This window comes from Crocodylus porosus, unplaced genomic scaffold (genome assembly GCF_001723895.1).
Source record: "Crocodylus porosus isolate Cpor-Errol unplaced genomic scaffold, CroPor_comp1, whole genome shotgun sequence".
Taxonomy (NCBI): Eukaryota; Metazoa; Chordata; order Crocodylia; family Crocodylidae; genus Crocodylus; species Crocodylus porosus.
The window spans coordinates 6,727,544-6,753,229 of NW_017728912.1; the positions used below are offsets into that span (position 1 = coordinate 6,727,544).

The 25,686-nt window shown below is 43.0% G+C and overlaps 1 protein-coding gene across 1 annotated transcript in view; it reads left to right on the forward strand.

Moving 5' to 3' along the window:
- Positions 1-25,686, forward strand: part of KIAA1109 (KIAA1109 ortholog) — a 242,219-nt gene that overhangs the window by 5,434 nt on the left and 211,099 nt on the right. The window contains exons 2-3 of the mRNA XM_019533955.1: positions 16,717-16,846; positions 24,117-24,233. Of these exons, the coding sequence (XP_019389500.1) occupies positions 16,750-16,846; positions 24,117-24,233 (214 nt within the window). The 5' untranslated portion in view covers positions 16,717-16,749. The remainder of the gene's footprint in view (positions 1-16,716; positions 16,847-24,116; positions 24,234-25,686) is intronic.

A 25,686-nucleotide genomic window follows, 5' to 3' on the forward strand; every position in this document is an offset into this window, starting at 1 on the left:
CCATGGGTGGGGTGGGGGGCAGGCATGACCTAAATCAAATAAGTCTGCTACTACATAAATCCAGGTTTATATTAAACTGAGTTCTGCAATTTTTAAGACCAGTTTGTGTGCATGAAACTTCTGTTCAGTTACAGGTTTAGACTGATTGCCAGTCCCTGAGACTGGGTCTGTAAGTGTAAGGGTGGTACTGGGACGAGCTAAGTTTAAAGTGGGTGGCCATTTTGAATCTGATTTAACCTCCCAAATGTCTGTACTTAGCCTGAGGGGTGTGTATTGGTTAATAGGCAGCTTTTCAGTTATGCAGTTGGGTTTTAGAAACAATATTGCCAGCAACTGAGTATTTTGAAAAAAGATTTTGTAAAACAATCTTCATGTCTCTTGTTTTTTTGAAAATTTTAAAAATGTACTAGTACTATTATGTTGGATGTTATGTGCATTTATGACACATTGGTAGTGGAAGTGAAAAGACTGCAGTTCATTCCATGAAAATGGGAAGTAAATACAAATTTTAAAATGCTAAAAGGAAGTTATTTTACTTTGTGTTTAAGTATTAAATTGGTTGTTATACTGTCAGTAAAAACACAAACATGCAGTATATGTAATTGGCTCAATGTTTCATTTCTCCCTCAGTAAAAATAATTTAAAAAATAAAAACCCTCTCCAAACAGACATTATTTTGACAATGCCTTGTATATATTGTGTTTTCTTTGCTGTTTCTTCAACAGCTAAACAACCAAAGCTTCTTCCCAGTATCTAGAGCTGTCTTGATGTTGTCAATGTTGCAAAAAGTCAGTAAACAAATTTGTAAATGTCAAGTACCCTTAGGAAATGGAAAGTAATTGGTATTGCTATTTGGAAGCTTCTGTAAATCATTGTGGTAAACATAATTGTTCTGATTATGAATTTGTTACCCTCAAGGCTGGATTTTTCACCAGTGCCATTCATTTCTGAAGACTTTAAACTATCGTCTTTTTAAAAAAAAGTACCAGGCTAGTTCTTACCATGGTGAACGTATACTATTGAGACCTTGTTCCCTCTTTCTTTCTCCCCTGCCCCCCTGAAATTAAAGAACCCAAACCCATCATCATTAATTTGGTAAGACTGGCTATATCAGTCTCATTTAATATTTTCTTTTTGATTTGTGCTTATAGTTCTTATATGTCTGCTGCTGCTTGTAGCTTTCTCAGGTGGTACCAGAAGTAAAAAACTGATCTGAATCTTACGAGTTTTCAGAGCTGCTATTCAAAACCCTGGTAATCTTTGTTTATGAGCTGTAATAAAACGAGGTGGGTTTTTTTGTTTTTGTTTTTAGGTGTTGTCTTTTAGTTTTGTCATTTTTATGGGTCCTTTCTTCCTGGACATGCTAATACATAATAATTACTTTTTGTCCCAGTGTAGAGTAGGATGCTTACAGTTCATGGACTCAATATAGACATTGGATTTATGATACATTACAACCTGCTTGACAGCTGATTCACCAGGTACCTGCCTGAACTTACCATTGGCAGGCAAGGTTCTTTGAATAGATATGATATCTTTTATTATAGTGGTTCTCAACCTTTGGTACCTTACGTACTACCTGCTGATTGACACAGCAAAAGTGAAACTGGAAGTCCCACTATGGCACTTCTGGTTTCGCCACCATGACCAGAGTCCCATTTTTTTCCTTGTGGACCACAGTCCGGGGCAAAGCAGCCTGCATGGGGCCCCCCCTCCCTGTCCCCTAGCACACCAATGGAAGCCCCTGTGCACTGGACATGGCGGGAGGGGCGGTGGCCAGAACAAGCAAAGACGCCTCCAACCTGCTGGGTGGGGAGGCGGGCCAGACTCAAAATGTGGCACTGCCATACCCCTTGCCCATGTCTCGTGTACCCCCAGGGGTACACGTACCATGGGTTTCAGAACACTGTTTTATTAGACCTTGAACCTAAAAGTTTTTAGCAAGCTTTCGGGCGCAGTCACCCTTTTTCAGGCATAGGAAGTCTCTGCTGTTCTGAGACTTCAAGGAATGAGAGAAGCTAAAAGTATGATAGAATGTCAATGAGAATGTAAATAGAAATTGGAAAAACAAGGGAAAGCAGGGAAGGAAAAAGCCAAAGGTGAGTAAGGGGGACTTCACAGTAGTAGTAATTCAAGGTAGAAGAGGCTGTCTGTGAAAAAGGAAATAGCTGGAAATTAGGACAAAGGGCAGAAAAGCAGGGAGGGGAGTAAATGAATTTAACATTTACATTTCCTCCCCTTCCCTCCCTCTCTTCTTTATTTTCCTAATTTCCTGCTATTTACTTTGACTCTCCCTTGCTTAACTTTAGCATTCCTTTACCCATTTTCCCTCACCTGCCCCCCCCTTCTCTAGCCATTGTTTTCCTGATTTCCACCTATTTACATTCTCACTGACCTCCTGTCACACTTTTAACTTCTTGGTTCCTTGGAGATCTCAGAACAACTACAGAGTCTCCCTGTGCCTGAAGAAGGGTGCTTGTGCCTGAAAGTTTGGGAAGAACTTTGTTCGAACTAGTCAGTTTGTCTAATAAGATACATTTACCCAAAGAAACTTTGCCCACATATCAGTATGAAATTCTTTAGGGCAGAGACCAGTTTTGTCTTTTTTTTTATGTGCCGCCCATGATTTGTTTATTTATTTATCTGGTGCTGATTAAATGTGTGACCCTGGGAGGTTGCTGAGAGCTAACTTGCACTTTTCAATAGAGGTATATCAGTTTTATGGACTCTTGTCCCGTTATTCTACTTCACCTTCCCCACCCACCCAGTGTTGATAGCAGTTGGATCTGTTGTTCTGTAGTAGCAACTACTGAAGGCTTTGGATGTAAGAAAAAAATTGAGTGGAAAATTTTGTCTTTCTTTCTCTTCCCTTTTTACTAAGCAACTTGTAGTGGCTTCTATTTGCTATAGTAAAGCTATATCCTAAATAATACAAATATTTACGCTGGATGCAGGGGTACTTTACAGTTTTATTGGGAGGTTAATCAAATGGTATCTAATTTGGTTTGATGAGAGTTGCAAGATTTTGGATAGTTGTGCTGTATTTTAACCTTTTTCGTTTTCTTTTTTGTTATAGTCATATTGGCTGTAAAAGCCAAGGGTAGGAGATAATAAACTTAGATGTTACTCCAAAAAAAATCCTCTTTTCCATTCTGAATAATGGAACCAAACAGCTGCTTAGACTGTTGTTGTTATGTGTGTATATTGGGACTGACTTGATAAATATGTCTTCCTAGCTCACTGCTGTACCACACTAATGTGTGTGTCGGGGGGTGACTAAGGAAACGCACAGTATGATTTGTGCTACGCTTCCGTTACTGCTAAATTAACAGTGCTCTGCCCTAGCCTTAGGAGAGGTCAAGGGCCAGTTCTGTGTGCGCACAAATGCGCATGCACATGCATGTATACAGTGGTCTGGTCACACCCTTCCCTACTCATTACTAGTTTGCCCCCTCTTCACCATCTTGCTTTTGCTACTGGCGTAAGTGGCTAGCTTCTAGCTGTCAAATTGCAGTTTTATCTACTTCAAGGTGCTATGAAGACAAGAAAACATTATGAAGGGCAAAATATAGCCAAATTTAAAAGGATATATAAATATATTGGAAAGGATCCTCTGTAACTTTAACATCACTTTGTGGCCAGACACTGCAAAGGATTTCCCAGTTTGTGCATTATTGAGTGAGAGTGAACGTTATTGCTACTATCTATGTGATAATGAAGATTGACATTGAATCTGGTTCTTCAAAGCTAGTATTTTTGTGTGCTAGCTCTTAGGTTGTCTTATTCTTTTCCTTAAAACTTTTAGTGGTGCATCAGTAAAGATTTTTCTGTCTGATTGCCGGTGATTAACCACCCATATCAGTCAATGCCATTGGATAACTAATATTTAGTAAAAGTGCAAGTCAGTAGTTTAAAATGCCACCCATCTTTTTTTGTGTTTGTCACATTCATAACATGTGCACACATGCCTCTTGCCTGCTCTGGGGTGCCTTATTCCCATGCATGTTACCCCCTTGCCCACGGCTCCTGCCTGCAGCCCCACTCCTACCGCAGCCTGTGTTGCTGTCCTGGGCAGATTGTGACATGACAGGCCCTTCCCACTTCTGTATTCCTACATCTTGGTTCAGAGCTTTACACTTATAAAAACACCTCTAAACTAGGTGATATTAATTATATTAATTAAAGCTCTGATTAACAGGGAGCAGTAGTTCTGTTCAGTAGTATTTAAGTGAGCTCCACTTTTAGTTCATGCCTTGTTCTAGCATGTTGTCCATCACATTTTCACACAAAAGGAAGTATTTGAAGTACTTCAAAGTTTTATCTTCTGCAGATCTGTCACATGATTTACTATTTCTCAAGGAACTAATACGAGCAAGCATTTCCTCCTTGTTTTAACACTCTCCACAAAGAATTAATGAATTTGAAATTATATACCATTGTGCTTCAGGACATCCCAACGTCTCTGCAGTGGTATTATAAAACACCTTAGTTAGCTTTAAAAAACATCATTGCAGATTTTCTTACATTATCCACACTAATACTGACTTTGCAATCAAAATTTTGAGCTAAGACTTAAATCTTGGTTGCAGTCTCACAGAAAAAAAACAAAACCAAAAAAAGGGTAGTACTTTCTATCACACCTATACATATACATATCCACATACACACTAGCCAATTGCCTGTCAGGAATGATGGAGGAGGGCGGCAGGGATGGAGCTCTGTCACCCACCACCCTGCCCTGCCACCATCTCCAAGGAGCGGGGGTGGGAGGGACCTTGCCCTGCCAGCCCCCTTGGCCAGCACACCATACTGCTGGCTGCTCTGGCTCCACCCTCAAGGCAGTGCTCCACTGTGCCATGCCACCACCACTGCCTCCTATCTGGAATGTTCTTGGAGCACTCTGATTTGTTGTCTGAATAGCTGTCTGGGCTGTGCATAGGGGAAATTAAAAGCTAGAGAGCTGCCTATCGACAACCTTCCCCTTTCCTAGGAAGGGGAGAGGACCAGTATGCCAGTTAATGCGCTCCTCTCAGAGTGGGGATGGGGTGGGGGGTGAAGTGAGGCCCAGAGAGCAGCCATCTAGTGTCCTCTGGCTTGAGAGCTCAGCTTTGTAGTTGTGTAGCTGGTGTCTGAAACACATGTATGCTTCAGCTCCCAGGGTGTTTTACTACCTTCTTATCCCAAGGCTGCTCTGGTGCTGTACATGCCAGAGTGAGAAGCAGGCAGGAGGCTTGGGAGTGTGGTTTCTGGTGTCTAGGAGCTGTGCGTACATAACTACAGCCCAAAGTTGTCTTCCTTCCTTTTGCACAGGGGGGCTCTGGTGATTTTGAGGAGCTGGCCCAGAGAAGTTGGCAGCTGCTTCTCTCCCAGTTTACAGGAGGGATGAGGCAAGGCCCTTTGTACCTTCTTCAGGCAGGGTGGCCCTGGTTCCTGGAAAGATTGGGAGCCTTTTCCCATGGCTCCACTTCTCCTGGTCCCTGGGATAAGTTAAGCCACTGGAAAGCATGCAGCTATTTGTTCTGCTAGGAGAAACTTCCCAGGGAATGACTTCTACCAGGTTGTAGCCAGGTTATTTTTCTCCCTGAACAGCTATTTTTGCTTTGGAAGAAAAAGCTGGAATGTCTGTACATTGTGGTTTCTACTGGGTGAGTGGCCATTCTCTTGGTAGAAACTGAACATCTGTATGTGGCCTTAGCTTTGTTCCCACAACATGCTATAAAAGCACTCTGAAAAATCAGGCTCTTGTGTCAACACGAGCATCTAAAAATTTGTGAGTAACTCTGACCATTTCAGTCTTAATGGTTCTTTCCCCCCATGTGTAGAATGGAAATAGCATACCAACCTTATATATGAAATGTATTTAATATGAGGTTGGTATATTATTTCCATTCTAGAAATAACTTTTCCTTATTTTGGGTATGCACATATAAGGTTGCACCAGGAACCTAGGTTCCAGGATTTATGTAGTTTTGAGTATATGACTTTGGAATGTTTTATGTTCTTAAAATCGAGGTGGGTGTAGGAACTTATTCTCTCATACTGCCCCTCTTCCCAGTATATCCCTCTTTTTAGGATACAGGAAAAATAAGTGTTAAAACAAGTAGTACAACACTGCCTATTATCTGTGAGAAGCTATATGGTTGTCGGAACATACAAAGCTGTTCAATTATGCTCTCAGAGGATTATTTCTGCTGAAATGTTGGTGTCTGGGAGAAACTTATAAGGCATTAAATCCCTGTTTTTTATTTATTTTTTTTTAAATTTATATATGCTTTCTAAAAATAACAAAGTAATGTTTGTAGGGAAATGGCTTTGCATATCAGGACAACTGTATAGTTTTTCACAGATGATAGGCGAAATCAGATATTTGTACTCCTTGAGATCCTTGGGTGAAAGGTGCTGCTTGTATGCAAAGTACTGTAAGTTAAGTCGTGCTTGGTTTGTTCATTGAGGTAGTACCATCATCCTCTTTAATGGGATTGCTTCAGTAAGGTGAGAAGTCTGGGCTGTGTGCTCATTTTGGGAGTAGTTGAGGACACACTGAATTTAGAGGAATGAATGATAATATTTTCTGAAAATAAGCACCAAATTCTTAATTGATTTTTCTTGCCCCTGAGAACTGCATGCAAGGGTATCCTTTCAATCTACATGGAGGTGTCCCTTCTTCAGAAGCAGTCCAGTGTAATAATTTTGGAGGCTTTTCTGTTATCCCAAAATGCATCATATAAAAAGAAGCAGCATTTCAACTCGTATATTTAAAGAAATATTCATAGGGAAATATCTTAAATGTACTCCAGGTAATACTTACATGGATATGCACTTCCTAGGCATATTTGTTTGGTGGGTCAGTATAATTTAGGAGGTCATTAATCAAACATTTTTGTCTTCCTCCTAATGTTTCTCGTATATTAATTTGAATTTTCTTTTGATTAAATATTTAAAGATTTTATTCTCATCTTAAGGTGCTCTGGTAATCTAGAATATTAATCAAAACAATAACAAAGATAATGAAGAAGGCACCACAGAGCATAACAAGCAAACAGAAATAAATGTCTTGTGTAGCAGCTTAAAATAGTCAAGAAAATAATCGCTCAACTGTCGTCTGAAACCATAACAAATGGTGTGCCTTGGCTTATTTTGCATTAACCAGAAGCTGTATATTTTTTAGCCAAGTGATCCTTGCAAAAATCTTTCATCAGTAGCCCAGTCCCTTCCAGTAATAGGGCTTCACCTGAAGTACCTTTGCTGGCCATGCATGAAACAGGGTAGGGGTGGGAAAGAGGTTGCATCAGGAAAGGTAAGATTTGCAAAGGGATTTTGGTATGTGTGGAGGTGCTGAGCCTTCCTTTTTTTTTAAAGTTCAATGCCTGGCTCTGGGCACAGAATTCACAAGTCCATGTTAGATGCTCCTTTGGAGGGGACAGTTCCTTGGTTCTGGTCCCTTTTTTGGGCTTACGTATTCATTTGCATTGAAGATTTACTGGATAAAATGTATAAAAGGTATTGGGAATAGGGAGTAAAACCTAGGAGTGTTTAATCCCAAGGCAGTGCTCTTGCATCACTAGGCAATAGTCATGCTCCTGCTGCCTTGCTCTCCTTGGTTTTCAACTTTCTTGTATTCCTTGTTACACAGTTGCCCAGCTTTAACAGGACTGGAGAGTGCCTCTGCCCCAATCTAGTCCCCATTAACCAAGCTAGAGACCTCTTCCTTGGGAGTGGGACCCTGAATCTCTCTTCAGGCTGACTACTGTAGAATCCAGGTCTCTTATATCTTGGACAGGTGTCCCAACCACTTTGCTATTATGCAACAGTGGCCTACAACCTGCACTTCCTCTACATCTTCTGGCTGTTTTGGAATGAAAGGATCTCTCAGGCAGCACTGAGTGCGTTGAACACCCTGGACTTGAACCTAGAAATTGAAGCGTGGGGTTGCCTAATTCTATGAATCCTAAATGTAGCAGGCTTACCTTGCAGATCTTGGGTTGAATCCCAGGCTTGAGATACTACTGTTTTGATTGGTGGAGCCCATCAGGAGGCAGAAAGAAAAATAACATCGCGCCGCTTTCCTGAGGAGGGGCGGGGGGGGAGAGAAGACTGCAAACTGTCAGGTCCGGAGGACTTCAGGGGCGGTGCCCTGGAGCATATAAAAGGAGTTGCATGCCCAGCACGAGGGGCAGATGTGTCAGGGACAGAGAAGAGAGAAGAGCAGGGCTTAGAAGAGGTGAGGAGAGCTGCTCAGCAGGGTAAAGTTGTAGCCTAGGAAGAACCCCATAAAACTTCTATCAGCGGGGAATGTGGCATGGCTCCAGCGGTTAGGCGCTCAGTGCACAGCACAGCATCCAGACCCTGGGAGCTGCATGAGGCAGCTTGGGTCTGCAACTTCTGGCATGCGTCCAGAGACACGGTGCACAGGTTGGTGCATGGAGCAGGATCTTTGGAGCCCCTGGGGTGGCTCAGGTCCTCAACCTCCAGAATGAGGCTGGAGCTCAGTGCAGGAGGCGCTGTATGGAGAGTGAGAGACCCTGGGAGCCGCTTGAGATGGCTCAGGTCTACGGTTGTTGACACGTGGCAGCAGCTCAGTGCAGACAATGCAGCCCAGAAGGTCTGGGAACAGACCGAGCCCTGGTGCTGCACAAGGCGAAGTGCCCTCTACACACAGTGGTGCATATGGCCCTAAGCCAGGATGGCAGCAGTAGAGTCAGGCAGCAGGAAAACCCGGAGGGGAACCGAGCTTGACCTGGAGAACAAGAGGCAACCCTCTGGGACTGTGGAGTAGTATGTTACCCTGGAGAGAGGGTCCCCACAGGGAAGGACCCCCCCCCCCCAAGGGTTGTGAAGGGGCACTATGTGGGCTGCTCCTGGGTGATTGCGGGGGAGATTAGGAGTCTTTGGGGTCTTCCTCTCCTTTTTCTTTCCCCCTACCTCCTTTCCTGTAGTTGTACCTTGGGAGTGGGGCCCCTGTCCTGGAGGGCACCCAAGTAGTCTGAGGACTGCTGTTTATCTTTGTGGACTGTGCCGTACAGTTTATGTGAATAATTTGAAGTAATAGTTTGTGTATGAATAGAGTTATAAGGTTGCCCAATCAATATCCTTTGGTCTGGTTTGTGTTCTTGTTCATATGTATTTTAAATGATAACTGGCTGTGTGTATATCTGTATGTATATATTGTAGGGTTTATTGTTTTGTGTATATGTGTGTGTATGCGTGTATATGTATGTGTATGTATGTATGTCCTTGCCCTTCAATGGTTTTGTCGTAATAATAAATCTGTATATAGTTAAGTAATTGATTGACTGGACCTGACTATATGGGATGGAGGTGGCTGCTGAGCTGCTGTGTCCCTCCACAGCACACTGCCCTGCCAACAATTCCCTCAATTGGAGAGGGAAGTACAAACCTGTGTACACTCGGGCTATGAGATTAACCAAGATGGATGTGCTTCTGGATATGCATGGTAGCTGAGCTTAAGATGCCCAACTGGTTTCTGGCAGTAGCCCATGTCTAGGTATCTGAGGGAGCTAGGCAGGGTTTTTGTGAATTGCATTATTAGGCAAAACTTTAGTATCTAAGACCCCCTCCCCTCTACCTATGTAGCTAAGGGCACCATGGGACCTAATGTGCAATCCACACAATTGTGCTTCCTGCCATGCTACACATGCAGCATTGCTGCAATTGGTGCAATCTCCCAGCCTTAGGGGGGTAAATGTCATCTATAAATGGAAAACATCTCATTTTGTGCTTTTTACTGGAGTTTTTATTAGTCCCATAAATAAAGAACAGTGGTGATGTTGAACCCTGTATTTATTTTACATTTGGGAATCCCAGGGAAGCAGAACAGTTGCCTACAGCTATTCTTCACAGCAACTTTGTGAGAGAGGACTGAAGCCACATAAAAGCAGTTCCATCTATTCTCCTAGGGCCTGCAATGAAGTCACCACTTTGTCAAGTGCCTCTGGTGTTATTCGTAGTTCTACAATCTTTATTCATTGTTAGATTACAGACTGACACAAATGGTGCAGCCTTTATTTTGGCCCCAGGTGTGTACACAGCTTGACAGGTACTAAGGAGATCTGAAATACCTAGATACCAAAATTACAATCACAAATTTATTCAGTGTATGAAAAATGGAGTACTAACTGACAATAATCATGAGACAACACTAAATGATAGTTTCTTAGGACAAGGCCATGGCACTTGTTTTTAAAGGAACAGGCTACTATTTTCCCCAGCAGTAGGGCTGTCACTTCCCCACTGGCCTGCATCACTTAGGAACCATTCCTTTGTCTCCTGCACAACCACAAAACCTTTTACTTAAAGGGTCAAGGAGCAAGCTTGAGTACCAGGCTTTAACCACTGGCATTTGAGATGTCTTTGCTCTCCATTTGTTGCATTTGTAAGCCAGGTCACCTCATAGGATGTTTGCAGTTGTACCACAGCTTCATCCCTTCAGAAGAGGGTGGAGGGAACTTGATTTGTTCAATAGTTTGTATTTTCTGTTAATTAAAAAAAATATCTGTAATGCATTGTTGCATATATTTTTTTCCTTCTTTTTTTACAGGCTGGAAAGGTTCAGAACAATTTGTAATACTGTTTTGTACTTGACTTTTCTGTTGTAACATTCATAGAATCAATGAATCGGAAGGGACCTAGACAGATCATCTAGTCCGACCCCCTGCAGGAAGGAGCGCCGGGGGTGGGAGGGGTCATAAGACCCCAGCCAGGTGCCTTTCCAGTCTCCTACATTATTTGTAAGCAAGCTATTCTAACAGAAGAGGTGATACCCAGCAATTTTTTTCTTTTATATATATATTTTATATTGCTTCCTGTTTGGGAAGATAACTTAGTGCCTTTTGCACATCGGCCCTGGAAGAAGACTTATTCTGATAGGGTAAAAGCCTTAGTCTGTCTGTCTGTTGGTAACACTTTATTTGTACTCTGGTTGTCTGAAACAACCAGAGTGCTCCAAGAGCATTCTGGACAGAAGGCAGTGGTGGTGGTGTGGCGCAGTGGAGCACTGCCTTGAGAGAGGGGCCGGAGCAGGCGTTGGTATGGGGTGCTGGCCAGAGGGGATGGCGGGGCAAGGTCTCTCCCACCCCTGTTCCTGGGAGATGGTGGCAGTGCTCCAGCCCTGTCCCCCTCGTCCATCGTTCCTGACAGGCAATTGGCTAGTGTGTATGTGTATATGTATATATAATGCAATAGAAACTACTACCTTTTTTTGGTTTTGTTTTTTTTCTGTGAGACTGCAACCAAGATTTAAGTCTTAGCTCAAAATTTGGATTGGAAAGTGTTAGTGTGGATTATGTAGGAAAATCTTCAGTGGTATTTTTTTTTATAGCTAACTAGGGTGTTTTATAATACCACTGTAGAGATGTTGGGGTGTCCTGAAGCACAATGGTATATAATTTCAAATTCATTAATTCTTTGTGGAGAGTGTTAAAACAAGGAGGAAATGCTCGCTCGTATTAGTTCCTTGAGAAATAGTAACTCATGTGACAGATCTGCAGAAGATAAAACTTTGAATACTTCAAATACTTCCTTTTGTGTGAAAATGTGATGGACAATATGCTAGAACAAGGCATGAACTAAAAGTGGAGCTCACTTAAATACTACTGAACAGAACTACTGCTCCCTGTTAATCAGAGCTAATTAATATCACCTAGTTTAGAGGTGTTTTTGTAAGTGTAAAGCTCTGAACAAATATGTAGGAATACAGAAGTGGGAAGGGCCTGTCATGTCACAGAATCTGTTTCATTAACTGTAAACCCTACCTAAAAGCAAGAGAGAAGTAGTACTCTCTTTGAGCAAAGAACAATCAAAGTACAGAGAGATTTAGGGTATTTTTACATGTGCTGTGGGATGTGGTGCCAGGCACTTTAATTATTGCAGCTCACTAATTAAAAGCACTTGTGTGCATCGTATCTATCAGCATACCTGTGTGTCCCTGCACTGAAAAAATGGCAGCAGGGCACTTTTGAACGTGTTTTATTTCAAAGTGCCCCGCCACAATTTTTTTTCAGCACAGAGATGCGTGGGGATGCTGATACCCGTGATGTAGAAGGCTGCTAGACCATGTCAATTTCCATGCTTCAGCAGACTTGATTAATTGAGTTTGCTCTGATGTGTTGAATTTCCAGTGCGTTGGAGCAGGCTTCTTGCATGTGTATGGGAGCCCTTGGTGAATTGCATGTCTAGTAGTATCTCAGTAGCAAAGCTGTGGATAGACTATAGATTTTCAGGCTTGCAGTTATACGCGGAGCAGTTTACTTGGCCTGTCTAGCAATGTTTCAGTGCTGGTAATATTTTTAAAGGGCTGTATGTTTGCTGAATTCTGCCAAATTGTTTCTTGTTGGATCACTTTCTTTTCTTGGGCCTGACTTGAAGTGTTTCATTGTAACATTGTAGCTGTTCTTTGACTAGTTTGACTCTTCAGTTCTGCAACTGATGTTCCTGTTTCCCTTGGCTAGTTCTGTTCTTTATCATCCTATCTTTGAGTCAGAACTTCTGCTCAGACTAGTATAATGGAGAATAAACACAGTAACCAATGTTTAGCTTGTATCCTTTATTCATGAATCAAATACTGTTTGTAGGGAAGAAGATGGTATGTAATTATTTAAGCTTTTTGTGATGTACTTGGATCTCTTTGATAAAGATGCCCCTACTCCCTTTACATCTGTACAAATATAATTTGGTGGCCTAAAGGCCTAGCACAGTTTTCTGTAGCTCTGAATATTAGAATGAGTTGCCATTGCCATGAGAAAAAGGGCATCCAGGGCATTGATTTCTCTCTTTTTTCCCCCCCTTTCCCTGTCTTTTACCCTCCCCTACCTCCATTAGCCAGTGGATGCACAGAATTTCAAAGGTGTTCACTGCATATGCACATTCAGATAATCTGGGAAAATTCTCCCAGGTTTGTTCTCCTGATAGGAAAACTTACCCAGTTTCATGTACAGATATCTGAATGCTGAGACCATGAAGAACAGAGAGCTTGCTGTGCAGATACTGTGTAGCCCCAACGATGCCCTTTGTACACACCTTGGTGTGCACTGCAGGATCCCTTAGTCTGCCTGGTGAGACATGGCAGCAGTGCATCTGATTGGCTGACTCAGGCTGTCCATGGCCACCCTGTGTTTCCCTGCAGTATAGTGTGGCTACTGTGAAGGGGGTGTGTTCTGCTCCTTGATGGATTAGCAGAATCCAGCGAGCAGTACGCTGTCTCTGGAGTGGGGAGAGGGGAGCAGGTAGGTGCAGTGCTGGAGGACTGTGTTCACTTCTGAGAGAAGCCACAGCATGTAGAGACAAGTCTCCCAGGAGAAGCCCTTCTGAGAGTGATTTAACTCTGGTTTCTCCTAGGTTATTTTTCCCTCAGAGTGGCCACTTTTACTTTGGAAGAAAAAGCCTGAACCATCTGTACATTGCATGGTTTCTCCTGGGAGAGCAATGACTCTCCAGCCAACTTCTTCCTCTTAACACAGTGCTGGTACAGGGAGAATAGGACTGATAAATCGTAAATCTTTTTCCACCGTTTGATAGCCTATGCAAAGAGGATACAGGCATATCTTTGCTTTCTTACTTGGGGAGAGTGCTCATTTGAAGAGCTGTAAGCCTTTTAGCACATAACTAGTTTAGTGGCACCATTTTGGTATGTGTATACATTGATGGCTATGAAGGACTTGGTTCCGGTAAAGCACAGGTGTCAAATATAATGTAATGTGGAGCTGCTTCATCTGGCTTGTTGGGCTACTGGCTGTTTACCAGAAATGGGGGAGGGGCTGGGGCTGGAGAGGGTGTAGCTTGCTGCAAAATCCAGGGCCCCTGGACCTTGGTGGACATTGCCATTGGTGGCAGAAAAATGTGGGGGCTATGTCAATGCAGCGTTGCCTGCCCTGCGGCCACTTGCCATGGTGCTGCTACAACTGCCATCCTGGAAAGGATTTGGCTTGTAAAGAAGCTCCACAGCCCAGATGTGGCCTGGAGCATGGGGGGAGTTTGACACCCCTGCCCTAAAGGAACAAACTGACAACTGTCTGGACACCTACTTTTCTGTGCACGAAGCTTGGGTTAGTGAGGCCTGAGAAGAGGGAAAATCAGGAACAAGACTTGGGGACCTGATGCTTTCAACCCTCAGGTGTTGAAGTGTATCTGGATGTTTACATATAAATTCCAATAGTAGATGTGCCTGTTTCTTGATATGCTTGTACAAATTGGCTTTATTCACTTGGAAATTCATGTAACCTAGGGGTGCTCAACCTTCAGACCAAATGCGGCCTATAGAGCCATGCTATCTGGCCCGCAGGGCTCCCCATGGGTCAGGAAACTTGGCAGCTGGGGAGTGGTGGCCATTAATACTGCCACCATCCCCTGCTGTCAGATTCACAAATGCCAAGCCCTGCATAATGGGTTGGGGCTGGGCTGTGCTCCCTTCCCGTTGTGGGGTTGGGCTATGCCCCCTTCCTCTAGGAGCTTGATTTGGGCCGGGCCATGCCCACCCTGCTGCATAGCTGGATGGGGTCCTGCTGAAACTGCCCTGCACGTTGGATCTGGCCCCCTTACAGACTGGAGGACACGTTGCCCATCCAGCCTGCCAGTCAAAAAGGTCACTGATAGAAACTGTCAAAATTAGGCGAATATTTCTGTATGTAAATATTCATTCACTTGGCAACAAGAAACTAGCTCTTAAAAGTTGGGTATCTAGCTCTTTTTCTTTCTAAGAGGGGAGGTATAAGGATCTGTCTTTAGCCATTTTCTTTTCTGTTACTACTGTTCTCTTAATTTGAATTCTCTTTCAAAAGTATCTTTGAGTTACCACTTGTAATTTTGTTGTCTTCCCCCGCTCCTGGAAAATTGCAAGCTTGATTTGAAAACACTGGGTTTTCAGTTGTTGTATACCATTTTGGTACAAGCATTCATGACTGGGTATTCACCTAACTGTACATATCTTAGTGCCTCACTTCTGCCTTTTTGGCTATCACAGTATTTGTATTTTTGTTTGCAGAGATGGGCATTTAGCCATATTAGTCTATAGAAGACAGGGTAGAGATGCACTTTATAGACTAAGTAAATAAAATGCATATAGAGCACAATTCACTTCTTCAGATGCTGTGAAAAGGCAGCATAGAACAGTGTATAAAGAGGATGGAGTGATTGAAAACAAAAGACAGGGAAAAGGGGAGGAAAAGGGTTGGGGAGGAGGGAATGCTGGAAAAGGCGTACAAGCAAAGGAAGCCATAGGGACAAAGAGGATAAGAATCTAGTCCCTGTTTAAACTATGCTTAACACAAACTAGTGTTTGTGGATGACTCTGTTCTGCAATTTCCTGCTCAAACTGCTGTTCTCAGGTAGCAAAATTTTAAAAATTAATGTTCATCATTCTTAAATTAAGAAATTCAAGACAAGGCATAACATAGGTGGCTGAGCTATAATTATTATGCCTTCATTGGTGGCTTAAGGTCAGTTTGGAGATCCGATTTCCCCCCCACCTCAAAATAACACTTTGTAGTAGTGAATTTCCAGTATAGTAACAGGAAAGAAGAGTTGTTGCTGTTGCTTTGCTTGTTAGACGGTGCTGCCATATTTTGTTTGATTTGATTGGTATGTCTCCTTTTGCAACTTACAATAAGGGAAACAGAATATTTATAAAACGGGAGAATGATAAAACAGCTTAAATGAACTACATTATCAACATAAGACAGACCTCCCTCCCCACACCAATGATAGCTCAGCTTAGCTGTGTTTACTGAACTCCTGCCCATATATGAAAGTCCAGTACTTTCAAAAGATGCCCAGCTTTGGGTTCTTGTTGGCCTCAATGGGGAGGGAGTTGCAGAACTGAGAAGTGACTGCTGAAAATGACCTCCTATACCTTTTCACCAGGTATACCCTGGTACTTCTAGGAGGTTGCTCTTGGCTGACCTTAGGGGCATGAAGGAGAAGGAAGGCCCTTGGGTAAATAGGGCCCAGGCCACACAGGGCCTTGTACGTCAAAGCCAGCACCTTGAATTGCGCCTGGAAAGTGATAGGGAGCCAGTGCACACTCTTCACTGGAGTTGCATACTCCTGGTGGCCCACCCCTGTCAGAAGGCAGGTAACAGTGTTTTGTACCAGCTGCAGTTTCTGGATGATCTTCAAGGGCAGTTCTATATACAGCCCATTTCAGTAGTCTAGCCTCAAGGTTATGAAGATATAGGTAACAGTGGCCAGATCTGAGTGAAAGACAGAGTTGCAGTCTTCTCACCAGATGAAGTTAGTGAAAGGCCTTCTAGCTACTGCCACCAGGTTCAGATAGAGCAGAAGATCTAGGAACATCCCAAGGCTATAAAAGGGTGAAAACTGAATTCTGGTTTGTGGTATAATTTGTATTCTTATGAGATTGCTGTGTACCATCTATAGCCTCAGTCTTTTCCACCCTATGTGGAAGAACACAGTCCATGACTTGATTCATTTCTAATTTGGCAGGGATGATGTGCTCAGGGGTTACACTAATTATATCAGGAAGAAGCGCTTTGAGACTCACTAGTAGTGTTTTTTTGGCTGGCTCTGGAGTGACAGAAAGGGTATTTAAGAATTATGATGAAGTTAAGAGTACAGTTTACATTTTATATTTTTGTCTTCTGTGTGACCAAAGTCTTATGAATTCTTTAATTTTTATTTTGGGGACTTTGTAAAATGTTGTTGTTGTTCTGTGCTTGTGGTATTCAATCTGGATTTTTTTTTTAGTCCTTTAGATGCCGACACAAACTCATTCTAGCAATGGAACAAAGAAAAAATGATAGTTTTGTCCCAAGTATCACCCAGTTGGAAGACTTTCTAACAGAACATGACTCAAATGTTGTTTGGCTGCTAGTTGGTAAGTGGAATATATTTTCTTTTGTGAAACATTTTTATAAGTAAATTAAACAAACATACTGTTCTAGGTAACTGTATACTTGACAGACCCCCAGGCATGTGAAAATAGAAGCCCCTTCATTCACCGGAGAGCAATTTAACATCCTACAGTAAGACGACTTACAAAATTTAAGAAGGAAACAAAGAATGTTTCTAATTTAAAACTGCAGGAGTTGTTCAAGGAATTGGGCCAAAGCAACAGGCCAATAAGGGGGAGAAGTCACTGTGGGGACTTCTCTGACCACAAGAAGTTCGGGTCACAGTTTTATACCCGAAAGGCCAGCGTAGCAGACAAACAACAGAAGAAAAGATAGCTTGGTAAGTGGGAGGTCAAGTCCTTTCAAAAGGAGAGGGTTATTATCACTTCTGTGAAGAAAGACTTTTTTTTTTTTCCCAGGGATCGGGTGGAGTAGTATTTCAGAAAGCCTATATCAGAAAGCTCAGTCCTTGGTTCGGCGAGCTTATGGATTTTTGTTCCCGAGTTCACCTTTTGAATGCATGTTGTAGGGCAGCGCGAAGCTTTGGTCCCTGATTAGATTCAGCCCAATTTCAGATTCAGAGATTTGGCCACTGAATCGAATCAGAGGACCCTTCAATGTTTCTGAATCGCTTTGGAAAGGTTCAACAATTCGGACATAGACATGGCTTTAAATGTTTTCTCTATGTACCTTTAGGTAGCAGGCAGCTTGTGAATGGTGCCATGCTGGGGCACATGGAGTGCTCCCTCAGTGTGCTCAGCAGCCGACCTGGAAGTGATTCTGGTCCACTTCCGGGTCCACCAGGTCGTGCACCAGGGCCCCCCTGCACCCCCCTGGCTCGGCAACTGGTGCCTTCTGGGTCTGGGGTGGGGGGGACATCTGGGGTTTTCCCGCAGTGGATCACAAAGCTGGGTTAGTGTGGGGGGACCTCTCAGCACACTCCCTGACAGACCTGGAAGTGGACTGGAAGTACTTCTGGTCCACTTCTGGGTTCTCTGCCAAGCACACGGCCCCTACTGTGGGATTCCTGTGCCCGGTACAGCCCAGCTGTAGAGAGTGCATTGCCAGGTGATTGCCCAAGCTGCTGGCTCCAATGTAGGGATTAAAGCAGTGGGGGCTTTACTTACCCCTGTGAGCGGGGCACTGGGCTGATCACACAGCTGTCTGGTTTCCTTGGCTGGCAGGCTGGCTGAGAATGGAGTTGAGAGGGAAAATGGTCATCACTGAGAGCTTTACCCCCACCCCACCCACTGCCCTGGCCAGAGACAGCCCAGCTGGAGGTCCAAAGCAGAGTGCAGGGGGACCATTTTCCATGCTGGCTAGGGAGGCGGGATGGCTGGATGATCAGCCTACCTCCTGGCTTGGTGGGGAGGTGGGGGAAGAAAGGGAGAGGCCCCACTGGGGTCTCCCCACCCCTTACCCCTGTACTGGGGAGACTGGCTGGGGGTCTGTTGCTGGGCAGAGGGCGGGGGGGTTCCCCCGCATACTCCCTCAGCTGGTGCAGACTGGGGAGGGGCGTGTAGCTAAGGGACCCAGCTCTGGGCATGGGTTGGGGAGAGAGGGAGAAATGTCCTGTTTGGTGCTTCTCTCCTCCCCTCTTCCCCAGTGCCCAGGAGACCCCAGCTGTGGCTCTGGTGGTGCCCCCAGGTTTCTCTTCAGCAGTGGCCAGCACACAGGGAGGAGTGATCTAGTGCCACACAGCTCCTAGTATGGGCCACTGCAGGGGTCTGGCTACCTTTTGGGTCTGAAAGGTGAACATCAGTTTACTTTCTTATCAGTTCAATTTAGGCAGTTTTGCAGGTTTCTGTAATATTGATTTGATTCAGCCTCAGCTTTTTGACTATCTGTATTCAGCCATGGTGCACTAGATCAGCCACATTTTGGGAGAAGCTGGTGTAGGTTCCCTGGATTCTGGCTTTGTTGCAGGGGGCTGCTGATTTTTATAGCAGTGCAGATGCGTTAACAGATTTTTTTATCTATTGTTAAAGCAAAGCTGCATCCTATTTGATGTTTGAACATCAGGTAATTTTTCTTCTGAACAGCTGGCCCTGGTTAGGGGGTTCCTTGAAAGCCAGGAGTTGAGGGGCTGGGAATAGTTCTCCCAAGGTCTGATCTTTGTTGAGTATAGACTGTAACTGTTGGATGATTCTTCTAATTGGTTGAAATGTGAGGTGACAGCCAGGAGTGTGCAGTCACAAGTGGGGTTTCTCTTTGTATTGTGGCAAGTTACTGCAGGGTACAGTATTTGGGTGGCTTTTTCAAAGACAGTTTATTTCTCTATGGGTGTCCCCTTTGTATGAAGGGGAATTTCAGGTTGGCCAGGTGGGTCTTGTGAGTATTCTCAGAGATTGATGCTGTAGTTTTGAGGCCATTACTGTAGATTACAGATTTTCTGGTGTACTTGAGGTTATTGCTGGTTTTGTGGGCATGTTTGGTGGTCTGTTGGCTTTTTTTATATGGCAGTTTATAGTTCTGAAAGCTGCTATTTTTGTGAGTGCAATATACAACAATTAAACATTATATACATGAGTATACAGCAATAAAAGATAACCAGTCTACTTAGTTATGGGAGAGATTCAAATCTCTAAAAATTTGAAAGTGGCAGCTATTTGGGTTACTTTTAGTAGTCATGGATGTATAAGATGTGTGGCTACCATATAATACAACACCTGTTTGAATATATGACACAAGGTTGTACAAGTTTTGTTAGCAGTTTAGGATAGTCATGGTGTTGTGTTGAGAAGCTATGTTATGGAGGTTATCTCAAGTGAGTGACAATGAAGCATTTAAGTCTTATCAAACCATGCTATATTCTGTTTATGCCATGTATTTTGCAGAAAATAAAGGCATATTTAGGTTTTATAACTTTTTAAATTCTGTTTTTCATATTTATTCTTTATGTAAGTATAGGTTACTTGGTTCCTGAGTGTAATTGTAGAAACGTTAGAGGAAGAGAAATATTATTTTTTTTAAAAAGTATTCAGATAATGTAGAATGTTTTCTTTCTTAAAAAGGGCATGTTCTAATGTTATGGCATAACAGGATTATAAATGGAAGCAAATGTGATCAGTAGTTAACTTTCCTCTTCAACAGTGAGCACCATTTTGTAGTGGGTTTTAATTCTGTCTGTATGAGAGGGCTAAATATTGCCTAATTTGGACTAATTTTATTTATTGTATAGAAAAGTGGGGAAAGGAATGTGTTTGCTGTTGGAAAAACATGTACATTAGTAAATAGCTGTTTTTAGGGGCTGGTTGTGTGATTTTAGCGAAGGCATTATGTATACTGTTTGCTATGCACTATACATAATGTGTCAGATTGGTGTAACATAAAACTGCCTATCATTTAGGTGGAATTAAGATATAGCTAAACTGAATGTTAACTAATCATTTGAACTGCTGAGCATTCGGTGTTAAACTGGACTCTGAGAATCTGTCTCTAGGCATTATGAGAAGTTGTTTTGCTTTGCTGCTCATGTCCGGGAGATACCCGTTCATACTTCGCAAAGTAGAACTTTCCACTGTGTTGCACCTAACAAGGTTGAAATCATGAAGCTGTACTTATTTCTTCTTTTAAAAATCTGCCTGATTATTCAATGTGCACTGAATACTAAATATTTTGCACTTAAATCTTTCATCTAAATGTTTTAAAGTACACCGAAATCAGCATTTATGTCTTGTTTTGTATAACTAAAAAATAACATAGATTGGTTGGAATTACATTGTAACTGATGAGTTTCCACTTTTGAGGTCAGTTTCAATTAGTAGTTTAATAGACTTTTGTATTTACCTATAAGCTATTTATCCAACAGCTCTTTATAATGGGGGTTAATTTCAGTTGTCATCCACTTACTCATTAACTGCAGAATGAAACATTTTATAACTTCCTGTAATCTTTGTACACCACAGTCTCTTGGTTTATTTTTTTCCCTAAATGAACAGTCCATGTTGAGTAGGTCAAGTTTAGTGTGTCTTTATTGAACATTTAAGCCAGGCTGATTATGTCTGAATAAAGCTGCTGTCCACACAGGAAAATCATTGACCCAGGTTAGGGGGTGTGTTTTAAGTGTAGGTTAGTTTTGTAGGTAGGGGCGTGGGTTGGAGCCCATTCTCTGCTTTAACTCTAGCTGCAATCTGTCTCCTAAGGATGGAGACAAAAATCACTCGGGTACTAAAAGTATACTAGTTCCCTTCCCTCCCCTGAACCTTCCCTCAAAGGATGGGTTAGTTGCGTAGGGAAGAATTCCAGAGCATTTTAATAAGAAAACCCATGGACTATATTTCCAGACACATGTAGGTGTCTGAAGAAATAGCAAGGCTTTTATGTGAGGACACTTAAGCATGGCTAGGTGAACCCACACGCTCAAGTCTGGGTGTTAGTCACCTAGGCTATCTGTACAGAGAAGACATACATTTTCCAGACGTCAGTTTCCATATTTGAAAATAGGATAACACCTGCTTTTCAGGGATTGAAGAAGCTTCAAGTCAACTAAGCTTATAATTTATAATTTAAAGTTATAAGACAGGTTGTCAACCGAGGGTGCGCATACCCCTAGGGGTACTTGAAAAGCTTCTGGGGGGTATGCACAGGTGGGCGGGGATGGAGTGCTGCCACCCATCACCACATGCCACTGTCTCCCAAGAGCAGGGCTGGGTCGGGGGGAGGATGAGGGCAGCGGTGTCCCCCTCTAGCCCACACGGGTGGCGGCTGGACATTGTGGGGATATCGCAGCTGCTGTCCACCACCTTGCTGCTGCCCACTGCCCTGTGCTGCTGCCTCACGCTGCTTTCCCACGGCCGGTTGCACATGCAGCTCCATGGGCTGCTGATGGGCGGCGCACAATTGGCCAGGTACGAGGCCTGTCAGCAGCCCATGGAGCTGCGCATGCGACCAGTCATGGGAAAACTGGATGTGGCGGCGTGAGGCAGTGGGGGGAGGTGGTGGCCGCCACGTGCAAGCAACCCTCATCTCCTGCTCTGTGTCTGGTCACTGCCACAAGAAGAGGGTACACTTTTTAAAAAGGTTGAAACCCCCCATTATAAAATATAAACAAGGATCCTGGTTTTCTGTCTAAAAATGGCAAATTATCTGATAAAATGCAAATTCTCAGATCAAAACCCCAAATCTATGATTAAAATGAAACACTGCTAATATAGGTATGCATTGGACATGGTGTTTTATTGATATATTTACAATTTTTAAAGCAATTTGGAAGCCTACCAGTGCCTCAGTCACTATAATAAAATACATTTATAGGCATTTAGAATTCTGGTGTTTGATTTTTTGGGGGGGGTTATCATGGAAAATCAGAGCTCCTCCTGCCCCCTTTGCTTCCTGCAGGTCTGGCTGAGGCTGTTCCCCACCACTGCTTTGTGGTGTTGAGGAGCCCTGATATGCTGGTGTCCTGCCCATGCCATTTCCCCTCACTCTGCACCCACAGCCCCCTGCCACCTTCAGCCCTGCCAGAGAGGCCCCCAGCTGCCAGAGCTAGGGGGCTGGAGAGTGTTGGCTGTGGGCTCAGGGCTCCCTGCCCTGCTGCCCTCCCCCTGGGGCCTCTGGGGCCCAGTGGGAGGGACCTGGTGTGGCAGGACAAAGCAGGCCTGGGCATCATTGCCACAAGCCCCACACTGCCAGGGTGCGAGGTGCCCTTGTCACTGCCACACTTGCTGCTGCCAGGCAGGCAGGGGGCACCTTGCCATGGGAACAGGGGATTCCCAGCGGCGGCAGCAGCAGCATTGAGCTTCCCTGCCTGGCCCCACCCTTCCCTGCCGCACCAAGTCTCGGGGGGTGGGGAAGACAGCAGGGCAGGGAGCCCAAGTCTGCATGGAGCATCTTGCTCCTGCCCTCTGTCCACCGCCCCCCCGCCCCCCCGGCAAGCTGCCTGTGGCCCTGTCCTACTCCCCACACAGGCCCTGTAGCCACATGTTCCTGACCCGGGCCCCACGACCCATGTAATGCCCAGGCTGGGCAGCAGCCCCAGCCCTGCTCAACTCCCCCCTCCCTCACTATGGGGAGGCCTCAATTCCCATCCACACAGACTTAGCTGAGGGAGCTGCTGTTCAGGCTGCCTGGCAGCCTTGTGCATGTATATGTGCATGTGGCACAGGGTCCCTGCCTGACCACCTTCCTCCTGCTTTCTCCAGCCCCTTGCAGGCTGGAACTCTGCCAGCCTGCAAGGGGCAACCCAGCATTTCCTGCGGCTTTTTTTCCCTTTAAAGGAGAAAATCCAGGTTTTTCTTCTTGAAATGAGAAAATCTGTGTTTTACTGTGGTGAACGGAAAACCTAGATCACTGGATATCAAGTACTAGATAGGCACAGAGTATTTGTTGTAAGATTTATTTTGTAAAATAAATAATTTTACTTTAAATACAAAATTTTTTAAGTATATTGTGTCATCCTACTGTATACAAAATATATGTATTTGTTATATATTATGCTATAGAATAAAACTGATAAACTTATCATTGGAACTAGTCTGTCCCCTGGCAGTTTAATATTACTCCCTACAAATAGGTCTGTCTTGATCTTTGAGGACAATTATGGTTGGAAATAGGTTACTTGATTTTAATTAATTAAAAACTACTTCTGGGACTAGAGGACCTACATTTTATTTTTGATCGACATGTTTTTAATTGGGTTGATTTCCACTTTTCCATCAGAATCCAAACTCAGACTGCTGCTAATGCAAGGGTTTGTGCCAGTTCAGAGACTTGTGTATTAACACAGAATACTACTATATAGGAAATTGCTTTAGAGGTATTATGTGACTTTTTTAGATGCAGCGACTTGACATTGTAACAAGGATGCTCTTGATCTGGGAGAGTAGCATAGCTAGGTTTGTTTTTCCTCCTCTTATTTTAGATTTATTCTAAAAGAGGTGGGTGCAACTGCACAACTGCACATAAAAATGAACTATTAAATCTATAATCTATTGTTGGGCATGGTGAGAAATGGCAGCTACTTAGGAGTGGTGTCATCCCACAGTTGGCTAAATTTTTGGTAGTGGGTGTGAAAGAACAGCAGTAGAAAAACCTGAAGCTTTTTGATCCCTTCTTTTCTATTTTCAAAAAGCAAAACGTTAGCTATAGACCTGTTGAAGGATGGAGGAATCACTGTCAAGGGGAATTGGAGAAGAAAAGCATTGATGTTGGTTCCTTAGTTCACTTTTTTTTTTCAGTCATGCTAACTTTTTCACAACTTTTCACAATACTGACTTTAAAATTAATTTTAATGTATATTACTCTTTTCAACAGCTACAATCTTGTCTTGTGGATGGATTATCTACCTAACTTATTATAATTCCCGAAACATTGGACTTATTTTAACATTGGTTCTTAACAGACTATATAAACATGGCTACATACATATTGGTAAGTTATGATTACTGGTCCTTGTATAATATTGAGAAGACTTTTAATTGTATATACTATCTTCCCCCCTCTTCTTAAGCCCTTGCATCATGATGACTTGGCTTGCAGCTATAGGGGCCTGGCTTGGGTTGCATAGGGAGCTCGTCAATACTCTTGAATCAACCAAATGGGTTGTTGCATAAGAGAAGCAAGGATTTTGTTCTTGTTCCCACTCCAACTCCTGCCTGTCTGGGAGCAAAGAAGTGACCCGGAGTCTTAACTTTTGATTCTTTGTATAGTGTTGTTCTGTGTTACAAAATAAGCAACCAGGAAAATGAAGCCTGTTGATCCTTTCTGGTAATGTCACATTTAGAATATTTACTAGTGAGGAACTGTGCGTCAAAGCCCACTAATTTTTCTTCTTTTTTTAACTTAAATATTTTTATGGAGTAAACTAGATCAGTACAAGTCACTTGGGTACTCTCCCACATTACAAAAATATATATAAGATAGTTAGTCACAGAAGGTTGTATCCCACAACCTGATTCTAATTATGCTTCTAATTTTCTCTCCCTCTTTTGTTCAGTTTTTAAGGCCTTCATCTTTTTGCTACCCCAGATTACTTGTTTTAATTATGGACCTGTTCTCTAGCTACTAACCATAGATACAATAGAAATGGAAAAAATATATTTTCTGATGCTTTAAGGAATCAAAAAACTTCAATCTAACACATCTTCAACCTTAATGAACAGTAGCATGGCTTCAAAACTTGTTGCTTGAGAATTTGATTTATGTACTGTATTAAATTTCATGGCAACTTTTCTTGAAAGAAATCAGAGGTAGTTGTCCAAAATAGGTGATGTTTCTTAACTTACGTAATCAGTAAAATGGAAATTTAATCTGGTAATTTAATGGATTAAATCTGGTTGTTTTGTGTTCATGTAGGTTTTAATACATCAGTTTTTGCCTTTGCTTAGTTCTCTGTGTAAAAGCAAGGCCATAAGGGGCGGGGGAAAAATAAATATTGAATCCCCTGCTTACTGTGGGGGAAGAGGTGTGCTGTATCTCTGTATGTGTGTTCATTCCTCCCCTCCCAAATGTTTAGTTCTGTAGTGATCTGAGGACCTACAAGAGTTGAGGTCCTGCTGCTACCAGAAGATTTGTGGCATCCTTTTTATGGAGCATCTTGACTTTTAGCAACCTTGTCTCCCTTTCCAAATATTTATCTTCACAATCTACCTTAGTCAACATATAACAACATAAGTGTGAAAAAAACATGTTCCTTAACTTTCCTCAATCTTGGTGGTATAGGTATACTTGAAAAAATGAGGACTAGTGATTTTCTTTCTTTTTATTTGCATCTTATTTGCTTATTGTAGGTGTTCAAGTTGGCAACCTAAAGGTTCTTTATTTTTTTGGAATGTTCCAAATTCCCCTTTTCTACAAGATGGTCAGACTTCAGTAATGGCAAAAA